The sequence below is a fragment of the Balaenoptera physalus genome (assembly GCF_965194825.1).
Source record: "Balaenoptera physalus genome assembly, chromosome: 15".
NCBI lineage: Eukaryota > Metazoa > Chordata > Mammalia > Artiodactyla > Balaenopteridae > Balaenoptera > Balaenoptera physalus.
The window spans coordinates 36896386-36914571 of NC_138894.1; the positions used below are offsets into that span (position 1 = coordinate 36896386).

The following is an 18186-nucleotide window of genomic DNA, read 5'->3' on the forward strand; positions in this document are numbered from 1 at the left end:
CCGTGAGACTCTCAAGGAGGAGTTTCTGGGTGCCTCAAGCTAAGGGCCATGCCCTGGAATGTGAGCTGCCCAAGGGTCCTCCCTCCTGGCGGCAGCTCTGTAAGCAGAGCGTATGGCTCCCTCAAACCACACCGGTGGTCGCCGGCTGGGGACGAGGCAAAGCAGAATTCCCTGGAGTATAACAGGGCAAAGGAGACAGCGCCCTCCCCAATCCCCTTCGAGAAGTATCAGTCTACAGGGAACAGCAACTCAGCTCTGACCGCTGTTCAGAGCCACAATGCTGCCCAGTAGGTACGGCACTGAGGACAAGTGATTTCTAAGTCCTCTGGAGCCCTATCTTTTCTGTTCAAAGTAGATCCAGTTTGTACTCCAGATGCTCACCCAGCAGTGGCAACCCTATCCCAATGTAAGAGAAGTCCTTTGAATTAAGCATCATTTCACATTTTTTATACCTAATCACTATGCTGGCCACACACACTCATAAGCACACAAGCACAGGCCACACTCGCCCTTCCAGTGGTCCAGAGAATTGATGCCGGCCCTCCACTCAAACCCCACCCAAGGCAAAATCCTCAGGCAGCCTGGATGGCAGTGTCTCCACAAGCCTCCCTCCCCGACCGAGTTCAGTGTTATTCAACAAGTGTTTCCTGGACAATTCCTCTGTGTCCCCCACACCTTCAGCCAAGGAGAAGAAATAGACAGAGCACTGGCCTTGGGGCTGCCCCAAGGCCCACCACATAAGGGCACAGCACAGGGTCATGGGAGCCCCACTGGGGGAAAAGCCCAGAGCAGCAAGGTCAGAGCGCTTCCCGAGGAGAGCCCTCTCCGCTGCAGATGCCAGCAAGCAGGCTGGAAGATGACACCAGCGACAGACTCTGTGCCGGACCCTCCCCAGACCCCAGACATTCCTGATTCACACAGGAGTTTCCTCTGAGAAATGCCAGCCAGTGGCCATGCACAGCCTCCAGCCACCCCAGGGTCAGTTCCAGGGGAGAAACTGCTTTGGTTTAGGGTTTGGGAGTGAAAATAAACACTCTGGGTTTTATAGGTTCACCCGTGTTGGCTGCTGTTTTCCTTTCCAGCAGCCGCTCAATCAGGCCTTTCATTCAGAAGCCAGCAGCCTCTGAGGAAGCCCTGGGCAGTGCCCTCAAAGCTCAAGGGATGTTTATTTGGGGGAGGGGGTGGAGCTAGGATGGAAAGTGTGACGTCTCCTGCGGCCCCCGTACCAGGCTGACCCTGCCTGCAGTCCCCAGAGGTGCGGGTCCCCAGGAGGAGCTCCCTTCCTGCAGGGTCCACCCCCAGCCCGGCCAGTGGAGGACAAGGGGCCCTCGACCTGCACCCCACTTACCCACCCCCCACACACAAACCTGCCGCCTGCACCCCGACCTCTCACACCCTCCCCTGAAGGAAGAGGAAGCAAGACTGTGAATTAGGTCACTTCTCTCTCCTGGGGGTAGGTGCTGATTGTCAGAAAGCATCCTGGCCAAGGTTCCCAAGAAGTCACAGCTGCAGAGATCTCCCCCGCACTCCCACAAACCCCCGCCACCTGCCAATCACCACGTGCTTGTTGCTTCATCCACCCTGAGCCTGGCTGCATGGAGCTAGAGAAAAGGTCACTGAGAGGAGAGGAACACGAGGAAGCACAGCTGCTGGGGAGGAACCAGAGTGGTTCCCAGGTCGGGGAGGAGCAGGGTCCAGAAAGGAGGATGGGTGCCTGGCCGTGAGCTGAGTGCCATTCTGTGAACAGGAGGTCACTCTCATAGGAGAACTCAGATCTACTCAAGTAAGTAGCAAGCACTTGGAGTAGGGTACATCACTTGTCAGCTATTTTAACTCAAGCAATTTAGTTTCTTCATCTGTAAAATGGGAATGTTAAATGCCTGCTTCATAGGAAAGTTGTAAGGGGTACATGAAAAAATGTCAGCAAAGCGCCTAGGCTCATAGTGAGCACTTAGTAAGTGATAGTTCTTTAGATATCTTAGTAAGTGTTAGTTCTTTAGAACCTGCTGCAGGTTCAAGAGTAAGTCAAGGTCCCTTCCTGGAGGAGCTCAGAGTCATGGTGGGAAGAATATGACAGAGGTAGATGGCAATTGATTTATGCAGTGGGTAAGGACTCTGAGAGAGGTGCTGGTGAGGTCCTGGCCAGGTGCTGAGGAAGCAACAACCAGCTCAGCTTGGGGAAGAGTCAGAGGGCATCTGGGCTGGGTCTTGAAGGATGAGTAGGAGTTCACTGGATTAAAAATAGGGAGGGAAGCCATTCTAGGCACTGAGCACAAAGGCCAGAAATGTGGAAGAACTAGACAAATGCTGACAAAAGTTGGTGCAGCCAGAGCTAGTGGATAGAGGGGAATTAGGGAAAGATGAAACTGGTGAGGTCCAAAGGGGTCAGATCATGAAGGAGTTGTCCGCCAGGCTAAAGAGTTGGGGATTTACCTGTTAGTGTCTATATCTGAAATCAGGGGAGTGACATGACCAGCTGTGTCTGGGGTTGTGTGGAAGGTCACAGGGAGGCCAGGAGATGACTGGAGCATTCAGATAAAAGGGGTAAGGCCAGTGTGAGACGGCAGCCACGATGCAGAATAGGAGGGAACAATCTCCGAGACAGATTCAGGAGCCAGAATCAACAGAACTGGGCACCTGATTGTTACCAACCTGATGGGTAGTAGAAGCGCATTGATGTGATACTAGGACCAAGGTGGGAAGTAAAGGGGGGCCTGGATCTGGGGGAGGGGTCCCAAGGAGTTCAGCTTGGACAAGATGAACTGAGGTGCCTCTGAGTCTTCCAGGGGAGACACCGAAAATGTAGCTGGACATAAAGGAACTAAACACCTGGAAGCTTCCCCAACAGGAGTGGCTACTGGGTTGCCTGGGGGACCCCAGTGCCCAGAGAAGAGAACACACACAGAACTCTCGGAAACATCAGGCTTAGAGGGCAGTAGCTGAGTCGGAGCAGGTGCAGCAGCAGGAAGCTGCAGGAGACCAGGAGAGAGGGGTGTCCCAGGGGCCAAGGCCAGGGGGCTTTCAGGAGCAGGGGACGGTCAGTAAAGCCAAAACCTGCAGACGGGTCAAGCAGGCCACCTGACAACCAGGAGGACACAGTGACCTGACAGCAGCCCTCACCTCCACAAACCCAACAAACACAGCGTCCGCCGACCCACCATGGGAGAAGCCTGGGCCATGTTCCCTGTGGTCTGAAGGCCCAATGGCTCTGTTCCCAGCTCTCAGTCCCTGGTCCCTGGCTCTCCTCCCTCCTCCCACCTACCAGAAAAGGAGTCTTTGTCCATCGCAGGCAGATCCCGGGCCTGGTACATGTAGCAGCGTAGATGGTAGCGGTTCCCGTCTGCACCGAGGAAGAAACAGATGCCAAGTGAGGGGTTGGGGATGAACAAGATCTGGGGCTAGAGGGGAGGACAGAGGGTGTCCCTAGAACGGGCAGCGGACAGAGGGGCTGGATGGTAGAAACGACACGTGTACGCTGTGCTGGAGTTAGCTGTTCTCAAGATCAGGAGAGCAGACCACAGTCCAAAGGTAGACCCCCAAGTGATGTGTCCTTGGGCCTGGTGACAGCTGGGGAGGTGGCAGAGGAAGGGGAAGGAGTGGAGGGGTCACAGATGATGGGGGCAGTGAGAATGCACAGCGCCTTGAATGCTGGATTTCAGGCTTAGAGTTGACACACACACACACACACACACACACACACCAAGAGACACTGACCCACTAACAAAACACCCAGACTCAGTCCTCCTCAGCCTCCACATATACACCTGACCATGTAACCCACACAAACAGGAATGTAAGGCTACACACTCATCCGTGTCACACCGGTAGACACCTCCAAACGTCACTTACAGTCAAAGATGCAGGAAATCGTGGGTCTGTTCACGCCAAAGCTCAAGGTGGAGACAGACTTGGAATCTTCACTCCTGTCGTCCACCACGCCGCCCTGGAGATGGAGAGCTGGTCACCACAGACTCTGACCCCAGAGCCTGGGGGTGGCAGGGAGACTGGTACAGAGAGTCAGGTCCCCAGGGTCCTTTAGACAAGGCTCCTCACCTGCCCAAAGCTCTGATTTCACTCCGGGGGAGCGCCTCCCCAGACCCCAGTGTTAAGTCCACAGGGAAATTCTCCCTCTCTAGTGGAGACCAGACGAGCCAGAATGGGATTTTGAGTTGTTCCAGCCTAAGAGGTTAGAGTTTGATAGAAGGAAAGACTCGAAGGGGCTCTCTGAGAGGGAATCCAGTGGGGATCTGCCCGGGGTGATGAGTTAAGGGGAGCCCGAGTCTGGAGGGCCCTGTCTAGCATCTCTGTCCACCCAAGACATGTCTGGACATGGTGTGGTGCCAGGGACACACAGGCACGTAGCTGGGTCCCCAGCTCTGGGGAGAAGCTGCACTGCCTCCTCCACTGTCTCTCATCAGCTCCCACTGTGCTGACGGTCAGAGGAGGCCTCAGCCTGAGGACAGGGAACAGGAGCAGAGGCAGGGTGGGTCTACACTCAGCCTCAGAAGCTGTGTGTAAACCTTGCCCTTGTTAGCACTGGGCTCTAACCACTGGGCCATAAACCAGCCTCCTTGGACCAGATGCCCCCCTCCTTGGTGCGCTGCTTCCCTCCACCACCACCTCTGCCACACCACCGGCCCTCATCAGGGATGAGCCCCAGCGGGGATCAAGGCCCCCACAAAAACTGAAAATGTGCCAGTCACACAGCAGCCCGTCCTTCCAGACCTGGCTTTCTGTGATATCAGCTCCACCAGCCTCCCACGGCAGAAGCCCAACAGAGGGACTGCCCGCTTCCTCTGCAAGCCCTCCCCGCCTCCCCACACTGTCACCTGCCCCAGTCCCTCGCCAGTCCCTCTTCCCAACACACAAGCATGCACACCCTTGAAAGAAAACCCCGGCCTCCCCTCCCGTGGCATTTTCACCCCGCCCAGGCCCACCCAGAGCAGCCACTTCCCAAGGCCACCCTGCCCTCCACCTGGCGGCAGCCATTTCCTAGGAGTCTCGACCTCTCCCCAGGCCCTGCAGCTACATCATCGCCCCACGCCCCCAGATGTACGGCCACCTAGTTGCTCCTCCTCTCCAAACCATGCCCACCCTCAGGGCCTAGCCCCAGACCTCCAGTCCAAGAAGCCTCCCTGGGTGCCCGTCCACTGGCTTCCGATCAGCCCGCACCCAGGACCAGAGCCAGCTGCATTACCCACACTCAGCACTCGGCTCCCGGCCGGAAGCCCTCCATGGCTCTCGCCACCTGAAGGGTCCTGGTCAGACCCCCAGTGACCTGCTCCACCTTCCCCCTCCAACACCAGGGCTTACTTCCCCCAAATCCAATCGGGCGGGCCACGCTCCCCAAAGCTCATCTTAGCACACCCAGGGAAGGCCTGCCCTGGTCACTCTGCGTCAACAAGGAAATGCAACCTAAAGGCAGGCAGAGTCATCCTCTGCTCCATCCCACAAAAGGGCCCATAAAACACATACGGGGGAAAGACATGTTCATCCGCTCTCCCAGGGGACCCACCGAGGTCTGGCTACGACTGGGTGGGCTCTGCTCCTAGCACAGGACACCCCCCTTTCTGACAGGAAGATACAGTGACCCCCCCCCCTTTCCTTTGGTCACAATTTCAACACAAGCTCTAGAATCAGATTCCTTGGGCTCCAGTTCTGGCCCTACCATTTACTAGCTGTGTGACTTTGGGCAGGTTGCTTAACCTCTCTGCACAAGTCTCTCTATAAATTTGGGATAATTCTCCAGTATCTATCTCAGAGAGTTGCTGGGATTGTTAGGAGGATAAATCCCATGTTGTGTGAGCACACCACCTGTGGAGGTCATAAACCATGAAGTTACTAATTGTGCTCAGGGGTGGTATTCATATACCCCATATTTGTTCAAAATTATTCCAGGAGCTGGGAAAGTGGACATTTCAGTGCAAAGGCACAGTCCTGGGCAGAAATCAAAATCGGTCAGTCAAGCAATCAACCTCTCTCCACACACACACACACACACACACACACACACGCACACACACACACGCACACACATACACACGCATGCACGCACACACACGTGCACACACACATGCACGCACACATGCACGCGTGTGCACACACGCACACACAGGAGAGCAGGACAACAGGGAGGGATGCAGACAGGTGAGAACCCAAAGGCCACAGCATCTGCAATCTTCCCTGCCGGCAGGTGTGGGTCCCGGGCGTCCTGGGTTCCCGCCAGGAGAGGCCTTGGGCCCAGCCTCACAGCTCTGGCCCTGCCGCCACCCACACCAAGCCCAGCAGCTAGTAGCTCTGGTCGGAGGGTCTACGAGGCCGCATGTAGGGCCGGAGCTGGGGGCCCAGCAGGCCACCCCAGGCATGAGGTACAGGGACGCCAAGGAAAGCAGGTCAGGATGCTGGAACCAGGGTTCGGCCAGCCCCCAGGTGCCACGAGGCTTAGTGCAGGCAGCTCAGGGCGCCTTGGTCGAGGGGAGGGCAGGCTCTGTAGCCCCTCCACCTCACCCTGGCCACACATATGCCCCACACCAGCAAGTAGGGCGCTGAGGTGAGTGCGGGGAGGGAAGCCACCTCCGGCACCCATGGGCCCCATGATTCCTCTCTCCCACCAGGCGCCTGCAGGGACCTACACGCTTGCGGGCTGCCTCCAGGGCACATCCCCACTCAGCGCGCACCTCCTCCAGGTGGCCCCCCAGCCGCGTCCCGTCAGCAGCGGTCCCACCCAATGGCCTCTGTCCGGGGCTTTGGCAGCGCTTTCTGGGTCTCTGTCCAAAGGCAGGGCCGCCTGCCTGTGATGCAAAAAGGTGTCCCCCTCCCTGGGATTTCCACAAGGCCAGGGCTAGGTACCTCAGGCCCGGCTCAGTCCTGGCCCACAGCAGGCCCTGGCACCAAGAATGACACCCTTCAGAGGCAGAACCAGCGCTCCCTCGGGGTGGCCCCAAGGGGCTGCCGAGGCTCCTCCACCTGCCCTGTCTCCAGAGGAGGGGCCCACAGCCGCTCCCCCCGGTCCACAGGGCCTCTGTCCGCCCCACCCCCATCTGCCGCCCTTGCGTGGCCCTGCCTCCACCTCCCCTTCCCTCCCCTCCCTGCTCAAGGAGACAGACAGGGGTTGCTGGGAAGAAGCTAGGAGAACCAGGACGACACACACACCTAGAGTCCCCAGTAAGTCCAGTCCCCGCCAGAGGGGCCTCAGCCCTGCAGTCAGCCAGGTTCCCAGGCTGGGCAGAATTCCACCCACACAGCAGGCCAGCGCCTTTACATCCTCTGGCCCACTGACCCTCCCGGGGGGACTTGGGCTCTCCACGCATCCCCTTCAGACCTTAGGAGCAGAGCGGAGGCCGGCCCCCCTCCCAGCCCGGCAGCAGCCCCTGCGTTGAGTCTCCAGCAGTCAAGATGCTCACTCCCAAACACCACAGCCTGCTGCCTCCACACTCAAACCAGCTGAACCCCCAGGGTCCCCTTTCTCGCCCTCAGGCCTCCTGCACATAGTTCTCTCCGCCCTGCTCTTTCCCTGGCTTTTTCCTCAGACATCCAGTCTCACCTTCAGGGTCACCCTGCAAGGATGAGTTAGGTACACCTCCCGTGTGCTCCCACAGAGCCCCAGATTTCCCCCTTACTGCATATATCACCCTCCATTGTAAATGGAGGTGATGAATGAACAGGTAAATACCTGTTCACTGTCTGCCCCTCCCACAGAGGGCTCTGTGACGTTCCCCCCATGCACCCAGCATCCAGCAGAACCCCTCACACACAGCGGGTGCCCAATTAATAATTAGAGAATGAGTGAATGAATGAATGAGCACACACCTTTCTGGGGAGAGCTGATGACAAAGGCCAGGTCAGGGGATCAGCCTGTGCGTTAACACAGATAATCCAATGCCACGCTTTTTCCACTTTGAAGCATATTTTTGGCTTTCACACGTGGACATACATGGCTCACGTTTGGGGAATTTCTCTCAAAGCAAACAATGAAGTCTCATGAAAAGCTGATTTGGGAGCTTCTGGGAAGCATCTCCCTCCTGTCAGCCCGTCCCTCTGGCATGCCACTTGTGTTTATTGAACACCTACTTTGTGTCAGGCCTTTCCCACATTCGAGTTGTAAAATAGGTATTGCTGCTTGTGGAGACATAAAATGTCACCTCCCCAGAGAGGCCTTCCCTCAAAGGTCAAAACTCATGTTTACATCCACACCGTCACATACCCCACCCCACACACCCCAACCCCACATAATAGCCCTGTCTACTCTCTTATTCAGCTTTACTGTTCCTCATAGCACGTATTACCCCACACATTTGCTATATTAACGTTTTTGTTCATTGTCTCTCTGGCTCCGTGAGGGCACTGCTGTGTCCCCAGAACCCGCTACGATGCCTGGCACACAGAAGCCCTCAGCAAATATTTACTGATCAAGGAATAAAATCCAAGTTGAACCCCAGTCTCTGTAGGTGCCTCTCCTGTCACATAATCACCCATTTTCTGGAGGGAACTGTTTGGGGCTAAAGGAACTTTCTGGGCCGAACCTGACTTGAGGGAAGCACCCCCTGAGAAAGCGATGATGTGGGCAGAGGGGAGAAGAGAGGGTCAGTGGAGGCGCAGCAGAGATGCTGTCCTTAGCATCTATCGTCACAGCAGAATCCTGCCGACACCTTACCACCTTACAACAGGGACTGTTACTGCCTTTGTTCTCCAGACGGGCAAACTATGGCACACAAAGGCCAAGCCACTTAACGATTGCGTGGAGGAAGAGCGGCCTGCATCTCCCTGACATTGCACAGCATGTGCATAGAGTAGACGATCAGGGCAACTCATTCATTTTACAGACCCTGAAGCTCTGACATAGAGAACATCAGGTTGCCAGTCCCCGGGCATCGGGCTCCATGTCAGGCACCAGGAAGGGGGGTGGGGGGCAGGTGCCTGGAGCTCACAGTGTGGGTCGGAGGAGGGTAGCTGGGGGTGCCTCAGGGAAGCCTGAAACTCAGATTCCTCACTGTAAAGTGGCCATCGTGGTAACACTCACCTCGACGGGCTACTGAGGAAAAGGCAGGGGTTTTCAGCCTTGGCACTACTGACATTTGGGGCTACGTAACTCGTTGCTGTGGGGACTGTCCTGTGCATTGTTGGATGTTCAGCAGAATCCCTGGCCTCTACCCACTAGATGTCCATAGCTGCCCCCCTCCCTCTGTTGTGACCACCAAAAATATCTCCAGACATTGTCAAATGTCCCTTGGGGGATGGGGTGGGGGATAGAAATTGTCCCCAGCTGAAACCACAGGTGGAAATTAAATGAAACGTACCCACAGCCCTTGACAGGTCCCTGGCACATAATCAGCATTCATCTCACCAGTTTCATGCTGAACAATACCTTCCCCCGCCTTAATCCCTGCCCTCTGGCTTTAAGTTTGGAATTCATCACCATCCCTCTGCCACAGGACCTTTGCACTGGCTGTTCTCACCACCTGGAATGCCCTCCAGACAAGCTAACTTGAGCTCTTCCCTCAACTCAGTCATCACTGAGGCTTGGACACTTCCTCGACTGCCCTGCCTTTATCAGCAGCCCCTACCCAGCCTCTCCTAGCATCTCTCCTGCATCCATCTTTCCATGTGTATAGGTAAGGCATGCACGTTCCTTTATCCCCTGCACCTGACCCCAGTGTCTGGCACTTAGTAGGCATTCAATGAAGATTTATCGCATGAAATGAATCACCAGCATCCCCGCCCTAAGGCATGTGCACAGCACTCAGGCCTTAGGTCCCAGGGAAAGCGACAGGAAAGTGTGCATCAGACAGCAACCTCCCAACCTCATGGGGCTCAGGGTCAGATGCCACCAGAGAAAGAGAGAGTGACGTGGGCTCACTTACACCCCAGGATGGGGCCATTTGTGGGGTGGAATGGAACAGGGTGGGCCCTTGGAAGGTCCCATTCAGGAAGGTTTCCCGGAGGAGGGGAAAGAAGAGGGGTGCTGGAACAGGGGGAGCAGTGACACGCTGGAGGTCTGCCCCCCTCCAGAGCTTAGGGAAGGCTCGGCTAGAGGGGCAAGGCTGGGGCAGGGCGAGGCCGGGAGCGGGAGGGCTGGTTTCCCTCTGCTCTCACTTGGAGCCCTGAGCAGAACCAGGCTGCAGGGGTAGCTAAGGGTCTGGTTTCCACCCACCCACCCTTCACCCCCACTCCGCACTCACACTCTTCCCCAGCCCCAGGCCAGGCTCGGGGCATTGAGTTTCCCACAGTCACATTCCTCCCTCCATAGCTCATGCCGATGTGACTCCCAGGCCGGGGCTGGCAGCCACGCGGTCTGTGGCCACGCACTTGGTCTTGTGGCTAGCTGTGGGAGCGATCCTGCTGCTTGCCCAAGGGGACTGGGGGGCCTCCAACCCGCTGTTGCCCCGCTGGCAGCCACGGCTCCCTGGAGGTGCCCGAGCTCAGGAGGGTGAGGAACTCTCCTTCCCAGATGCCAGGGCTCCCCAGGGGTCCCCTGAGCCAGTGGCCAAGCCCACCTTCTCTGCTGAGGGCTGACCTCCCGGGACCCTGGCCGCCACACAGGGAGGAGGTGGGCAGGTTCTGGGAAAACAAGGAGTCTGTGAAGGGGACTCCTCGACCCACCTAAAGTGGATCCAAGACCGAGCAGCAGACCCCTGGCGTTTCCGAGATTCTTTCTGCACACAGGCTGTCACACACATGCCTCCTCCCTCTGGCACTCCCACACGGGGTCTAGAGGTCTGGTTCAGGATCTATAAAGCGGAGGCACCGAGGAGACAGAAGGGGCCAGAGCAGAGGAGGATGCAGCAAAAGGACACAGGCTGAGCAGCGGGGCTCCCCAGGGCTGAGTAAGAGGGGGACAGAAACACAGAAGCCACACTCACGGCGGTCAGGAAGAAATGGAGCCTCGGAGGTAGCTCCAGGGGCCACCAGGGCACGCCCTGCCCCAGCGGAGTCAAGCATATGGGTTTCAGGGGCCAGCCACCCTCCTCGCCTTACAGGAAGGACTCAATTCCTATGTCTGACGGATCCAAAGAGCACAGGTGACAGAGCTGACAGGAGGGGTGCCACTATGCGGAGCCCCAATCTCTTTCTTTATGTGAACAAGATCAGAAGACCCCCGAGAGCAGCAGGTGCTGGAGCTGGCTCTCAGGGCTCATGAGAGATCATTAAATTTCCAGCCATTTGCAAGCCATTTGTTAAACACAGTCACTTGCAAAAATTAAATCATATAAATTTGTAACTTCAGAAATCATTTCTAAAACCAAGGTGATAAATATTCAAACGCATCACTTCCAAATTCTTCCACTACCTTTTACTGTTATCTTGCTCCCAAGGTGATTTACATCTAGAGTATCTGTGAGGTGGAAGTACTATATAAACACTATATAATGGTGTGCTACTGCCCATCTCCTCCTATCCCCACATTCTGTGATCTCACATTGAGACCTTGCAATTGGCCATGGCAGGGATATTTATACCATATCAGCAAATGCTACAAGTAGAGCTGGATTTGTTCTCTGGATTTTTTTCCGGAGAGCCAGTTGTTAAACGTCGACCAGCACAGGCAGGCCTCGGGTGACCTGCCAGGATCTCTTCTTCACCAACGGCTCTGCTGGGACACCCAAATAACAAATGACAATGTAGAGAAGAGTGCTATAAACCTGTGCAACCCAGCCATTACCCATAAGATTTTTCACAATATTCAACCAAGGAAACACCACTAAAATAATTATTACTTGTTTTCTCTGTGCCTCAGTTTGTTTCTCTGTAAAATGGGAGCACTAATAAAATCTACCTCAGGATTATTGGGAGGCCTAAATGAGATAATACATGAACAGGGCAGAGGGCACTGCCTGACACACAGCATATGCTCTAGAACGGTTGACAAACTTTATCCATAAAGGGCCCGAGAGTAAATACTTTCACCTTTGCCAGCCACGTAGGCTCTGTTGCAACTACTCAGCAGCCGTAGACAACGTGCACATGGATGAGCATGGTTGTGCTGATACAGCCCTGTTTACACAAAAAGGCAGAGGGCCAGACTTGGCCAGTGGGCCATCGTTTGCCAACCCCTGCTCTGTCAGGGGAGGTGGTTATTTTTGCTGTGTTGTTATCACCTCCATCTGATAAGTGAGAAAACTGGGACCCAGAGATTCATGTTTTCCTTCAGGATGCATGGGAAATTTGCTGGTAGAGCCCGGGATCTCCCAGGACCCCCGCAGGGCTCTTCCCAGCTCCTGCTTCCCCATCAGAACTCAGCACCTGAGCAGGGATCTGAGGCAGGACGGGACTGAGTGCCAAGTCAGGGCCCTGGAGAGCCCACACCCATGTCACTGCCCTGACTGCCCTGGCCTCAGCTTCCAGGGAAACCCCACACAGGCCCACAGGCCAGGCCAGAGGAGAACCCTGTAAAAGAGAAAACTTGGGAACACACAGCCCTCTCTTCCTAATCAGGGCTGATTGCAACCTTAAGTGGAATAGCAGGCGAGTGTGCAACCCCATTTAATTTACAGCTGGAGCCAGGGCTTGAGAGCAGCTGTGAAACTCCTTGCAAAGCTACCGGCCAGCCCCTGGGGAGCCTGGGAGTGGAATTAGGAAACCTGGAGAATCCACAATGCCACGTGTGGGCTGGCACGAGTATCTGTGTTTGCATGTGCCTGTGTGTCCCTCTAGGCTTTCCAGGTCTCTGAAGTCTGCAGAGGACGCTCAAGCAGGTTTTAGGCCATGCCAGAGTGCCTCCGTCATCAGGACAACTGTATGTCCTTGTTTGCCTAGCTTATGCCTATTTTCCAACATGACTTTTAATAGTGTCCAGACCAGACAATAAATTATAAGGTCACCCTAGCCACTGTGTACACAGACCCTCATGCGTGTATAATGACACACAGGGGGCACAGTAACACACACAGTCCATGCTTGCCTGTGTGCTGGCATTTTGTCTCAGGTACACAGACACACAAGTTTCAGTGGACGCACGCAGGCTTCAGCATCCGAATCTTGGGTGAGATAGACCCAGAGTCCACATATTTAGAGGATTTACTCAAATGGTCCTTCTGTGTAATCCTCCGGTGGCCCTCAACCCGCCCTGTAGCACAATGCCAGGTGTGGAACAGGTGCTTGATTAGGACATTCAAGAGACACAGAGCCGCCTTCCAATGGCCCACAGACCCAGCCAGGGGTCTTGATTACTTAATAAGGCAAACCCCTTTCACCTCTCAGGTGCTGCCTTTGCTCACTCTAGGAAGCATGCCTAGGTGCCCCGCACACAGCAGGATTTCATCCAGGTCCAGAGGTGGCCCCTCCCCCACCCACCCACATCTGACCTCCTTTTCAGCCAGTTCAAATCCCAAATTCCTCCTCTCTGGCACCAGCTTCTCCCTGACCCCCTTCTTAGCACTTCCGACTCCCAGCTGCCCTTCCCTGCCCCCTGACTGGGGCTGGGGATGCCTGTCTCTGTGGGTCCTTGGCACTTCAGGTCAGGACTCAGGCCCCTGCCAACCAATTGGAGGCTTCCTGGCTGGGGGCAGTGGTGCCAACTCCCCTCTAGCTGCCCAACTGCTTCAGGGAGGCCAAGCTGCCTGGCTACAAGACGAGGAGGGGGATGCATCCAGCCGAGGGCTCCAGCCAGCCGCCCATGATGCTCCCTGGGACCCCGCTCAAGGGTCCTCTATGGGGGAAGGACTTTATGCCCTCATAGCAAGTGGGGGGATGAATCTGGGGAGAGAGAGCAGAAGAGCCTGCTCTTCTGGCCTTGGTTCTAGAACCGGCTCATGCCGTGCCGCTGGGCAAACTCCTTCTCAGGCCTCAGTTTCTTCTGGGGCTACATTAGGGGCTCAGAGTTGTTCTAGAGCAGCACTGTCCAACAGAACTTTCTGTAGTGATGGGACTGTTCTGCACTGTCCAATATGGTAGCCACTACCCAGGCGTGGCTGTTGAGCTCTTCGAATGTGGCCGGTGTGACTGGGGAACTGAATTTTCTTATTTTAATCACTTTAAATGTAACTTTAAATAGCCACACCTGGCTAGTGGCTTTCATATTAGACAGTGCAGTTCTGGAACCTCAGTCTCCCCAACTGTAAAATGGGTATAATCATAGAATCCAGCCTTCTGGGGTCCCTGTGAGGATGAAATGAGACAATGCACGTACAGCTCTCAGCCTGGTCTTCGGCACGAGGTAAAATAGATTTCTGTAATTCTTACCCTCTTTGGGATCCTAGATTTTCTTGAGAATTGGAGAAAACCATGGACTTTACATCAGAATTTACCCACCACAGACACACACATGCACACTGCACACACACGCATATCACACATGTGCACACTCCATATACATCCATACACGCAATCACACACGTGCTTACACATCAGACACACGTGCACACACAGATCACACATGCACACCCACAACTCTGCATCCAATTTCAAGCAGCACCAAAGCCAGATGGCGAGTGCTTTCGAACATGAAAGTTCCTTCCAGCTCTAAAAATCTCCATGACTAGGAGCACATGTGGCCGAGTCTCCATCTCCTCTTCTCCCTGCCCAGGCTCAGGCATCTCAGAAAACCCTTCCAGACACTCCGGGCCAAGCGCAAAGACAGGGCTCTGGAAAAATCCTCGCGCATGGAGGGCAGGCCCAGGGCAAGGGCCACAGGATGGATTCTGTGAGCTCATCCCCGGCAGCCGTCACCAGGGTTCTCAGAGAGGCCGGTGGCGTCAGGAGGGGGTGACTGGGTGGACGCCGGCGGTGGCGGTGGCGGCGGCAGCGAGGGGTGTGGGGCAAGGAGAGGGAGGCTGGATGGAACACGCTATAATAGCAGCTTTGTGCTCCGCTTCCCAGCTCCCTGGGAACGCCAGGAAGATTATGAAACCCGGTGTCTTTGGGAATGCCAGGATATTAGCTGGAAAAAGAATAATACGAAAATAAAATAATGCTCGGGATGGAGACAGCAGACGATTAGCAGACAGAGGCAGGGCCTCCCGCTCCGCAGAGGGAGCCAGGCTTGGCCCCGGCAGAAGGTTTCAGGGAAAGGCTGCCCGTGCTAATGAGCAGACTGGGCCTGCCTTCCAGTGAGACGTCTTCAGGAGGGGAGCTGGCAAGTGAGGCCCAGCTTGCTGGTGGACGCGTGGGCCAGGGGACGGGCAGTAGGAGGCAAGGGGGCGCCACAGGCCTGGCCCTTGCGCCCAGACGTCCAGAACTGTCAGATTACCAGGAAGCCCACCTGGCCACCACCCACAGTCCTGGCCTCCTCCAAGCTCTGCTTCCCCAGGTCCTCCTCCAAGAAGCCACCCTCATTAGGCGCTGTCACTCTGGAATGACCCTTAGTCTGCCCTCTAGCACTTCGGAGATGCAGATTCTGTTGGGTTTATTTGCATTCACATGTAAATATCCCTCTTCCTAATCAGACAGGGGTTTCCCATGAGCCAGGCCTCCACTATCAGGTGGAGGATCACTGGAAGAAAAGATCACTTTCTCCCCACAAGGAGCAGGGAGAACATGTCACCTGTCCCTGCCTCGCTCTCTAGGGCCCTGGTGACACACCTCCAGTCAGGAATAGACACCCCGCCTCCCTCAGAGAGGCACCCGGTAGTGGCCGATGTGACTGCCTCCCTCATCTTCGGGATGCACTGTGCACCCGACATCCTTGTTACTCAGAGATGGTCCTTGGACCGGCAACATGGGCATCACTGGAGGCTGTTAGAAATGGAGACTCTCGGGCCCCACCCAGACAGCAGATCAAGAGCATGCGTCTTAACAAGATCCCCAGATGGGTCTTATGTTCGTTAAAACTGAGAAGCACCTTTGTACATGGGTTATGTCCTTAATCCTTATGATGGACCCATACATGTAGTGACGTTCATAAGTAACAGAGTCACTAAAGGGACAAGTGACCTTTCCACAGCTGAAGCAGAGGAAGCAGAATTCAAACCAAACCAGTGCCATTCAGAAGCCTCACCCACCCCACCACGCTCCCGCCAAGTGAATCGGCAGGCATCAGTGACCAGTGGGCAAAGGCCAGTACCCAGAACAATAGATTGGTCCTGGCACCCAGAAAACCCAACCATCTGCCCCAATGATGCAGGGTGGACTCCAGCCCCAGTGCCTTGCTGGAGCATCAGTACATCCCAGGATGAAGGACAGCAGACTTACGGATGGGAACCCAGGCCATCCTTGGTCCTGGCAGGAAGCATGTAAAGGTGACCATGGAAGGGGAGAGTGTGTGTGTGCATGCGTGTGTGTGCATGTGTGTGTGTGCGTGCGTGTGTGTGTGAGCACGCGTGCTGATGGGGGCTCATTTGCTCAAGTAGAGTGGTCCAGACAGTTTCTGTCCAATGGGCCTGTGGTCCTGTCCAAGTGCTGGTCACACCTAAAGACTGTGTCCAACTCCAGGTTTGTGGATCCAGCCGTTCTAACCACTGTCTGCCTCTGGCTCCCTATGTCAGCAAAGTTCCCCCAGGACTCTGGGCTTCACTACTTTGGTTTCTTCCACATTTCACAGGCGAGTCCCATCTGCATCACAATCATTCACCTTCCCACTTGACGTTTGATTTCAATGCTCCCTCATGACATTTTTCTCCCACGTAAAGAATAAACGGACTGGTTTCTCTGTTCTGGGAAATGGCCCTCTTCATTCTCCTGGTCACCGAGCCATGAAAGCTTGGCAGTGGGTCCGCCAGCCTTGCTCGTCTTCTTCCCCTAGATCCTCGCCAGCCCCAGAGCCATCCACGCTTCCATCCACGGGTCTCTGGGCACCTCCGGCCTTGCGCCCTCTCTCCTCCCAGCCCCCTCGCCTCACAACTGATGCTCAGCGCCCACGCCCCCAGCCTCCCTGCCCCGGGGCCGCCTGGCAGGCAGCCGCCACATCCATCTTCCTCATACAGCACTTCACCGTGTGTGTCACACTTGCCAGGGCCAACCGTGAACTCATCGCAGCCCCAGGCCCACCCCGCCCCGTGGCCTGGCGATGGGAGCGGCCCTACCGTCCACCCAGCGGAGCCTCTGATGCCCATTTGACCCTTCCCTCCCCAAGCCCTGCTACTCCACCTCCCTCCACTTAGGTCCCTTGGCTCCCACCCCAGATGGTCACATCTTCCCAGATCCTGATGGTCTCCTGATGGGAGGCTCTCCATCCCCAACCATCCTCCACGGCTACTTGATTAATGGCCCTAAAACCCAGCTCTGACCAGAGCACTCCTCCTCCGCTCAACAACCCACACTTGTTCCCTGCTGCTCATTCAAGAGAAGAGTCCTGTGGTCGTCATCTATAGCTCTGTGTCCACCACCGTTTGGGGTTTTTTCCTTTTCAGATGCTCTTCTCCCCAGCCTGTGGGGCTGTCAACCACAAAAAAGGGGCGTGACCCAGGATGGTCATTCAGAACATTCCGTTCCTCGCCCTCAGGCTCAGGGGCTGGTGTGGGCACGGGGCCAAGCAGAGCCAGTCAATCGCACACGAGACAGTACTGGCACTACTGAGAAAGTGCACTCTCCGCTCTGGGGTCTCCAGCTGTGAGGAAACAGAGGATGCCCGCTGGGCTGTGCTAGCTGTAAAGGTGGCGTCAGCCTCTGTCACAGGCACCATCTTTGCCAACGACATGGAAAGAGCCAGTGTGAGAACGGGGCCAAGACAGAGGAGCGAGTCGGGGACACTGTGTGAGCCCCTAGTTCCTGCCAGGCCTAATGCCTGATTCACCTCGGTGAATCAGATTCCCAGCAATCTGAGCCCTTAAGCTCTTTTTCTCTCTTCAGTCCACTTTGGTTGTATTTCCGTCGGATGAAAATGAGTCCTGGCTCCTTAGAGTGCAAGCACCCTCAGACCTGGCCCTGCCTCTGAGGCCTGCTGAGGTCTTTATTCCCCACTCCTCAGCTGGAACCACACAACCTCCCCCAGGCACTGCCCTGTGCCCAAGCTAGGCCCCTTCTGACAGGACAAGGAGACTCCCGGCTGCAGCTGCTCCAGCCTGGGTGGAAGTTCCAACCCCAACCTGAGCACCAGCTCAGGGCCCCAGAGAGCCCAGAGCTCTGCCGTCTCCTTCCAGCCTCCTCACCACTTGGCCCCCAAGACCCAGGAGGGGCTCCCTCCAGAGCCTCTGACATCATCTGGGCCCCGGAGGGTTTCCTCTACCATACTGGCACCCCTGGGAGTGATGGAACCTCCAGGCCCTGCCCACTACCCCTCGGGGCCACTGCCGGCCTCAACTCCCTTCTCTGTAG

The 18186-nt window shown here is 55.9% G+C and overlaps 1 protein-coding gene across 23 annotated transcripts in view; it reads right to left on the reverse strand.

The window, feature by feature from the left end:
• Window positions 1-18186, reverse strand: part of DYSF (dysferlin) — a 231860-nt gene that overhangs the window by 90214 nt on the left and 123460 nt on the right. For all 23 annotated transcript variants that reach the window (XM_082425965.1, XM_082425961.1, XM_082425948.1 and 20 more), the window contains 2 exons: window positions 3850-3943; window positions 3263-3340 (listed from right to left, as the gene is read on the reverse strand). In XM_082425965.1, coding sequence (XP_082282091.1) covers window positions 3263-3340; window positions 3850-3943 — 172 coding nt within the window. The remainder of the gene's footprint in view (window positions 1-3262; window positions 3341-3849; window positions 3944-18186) is intronic.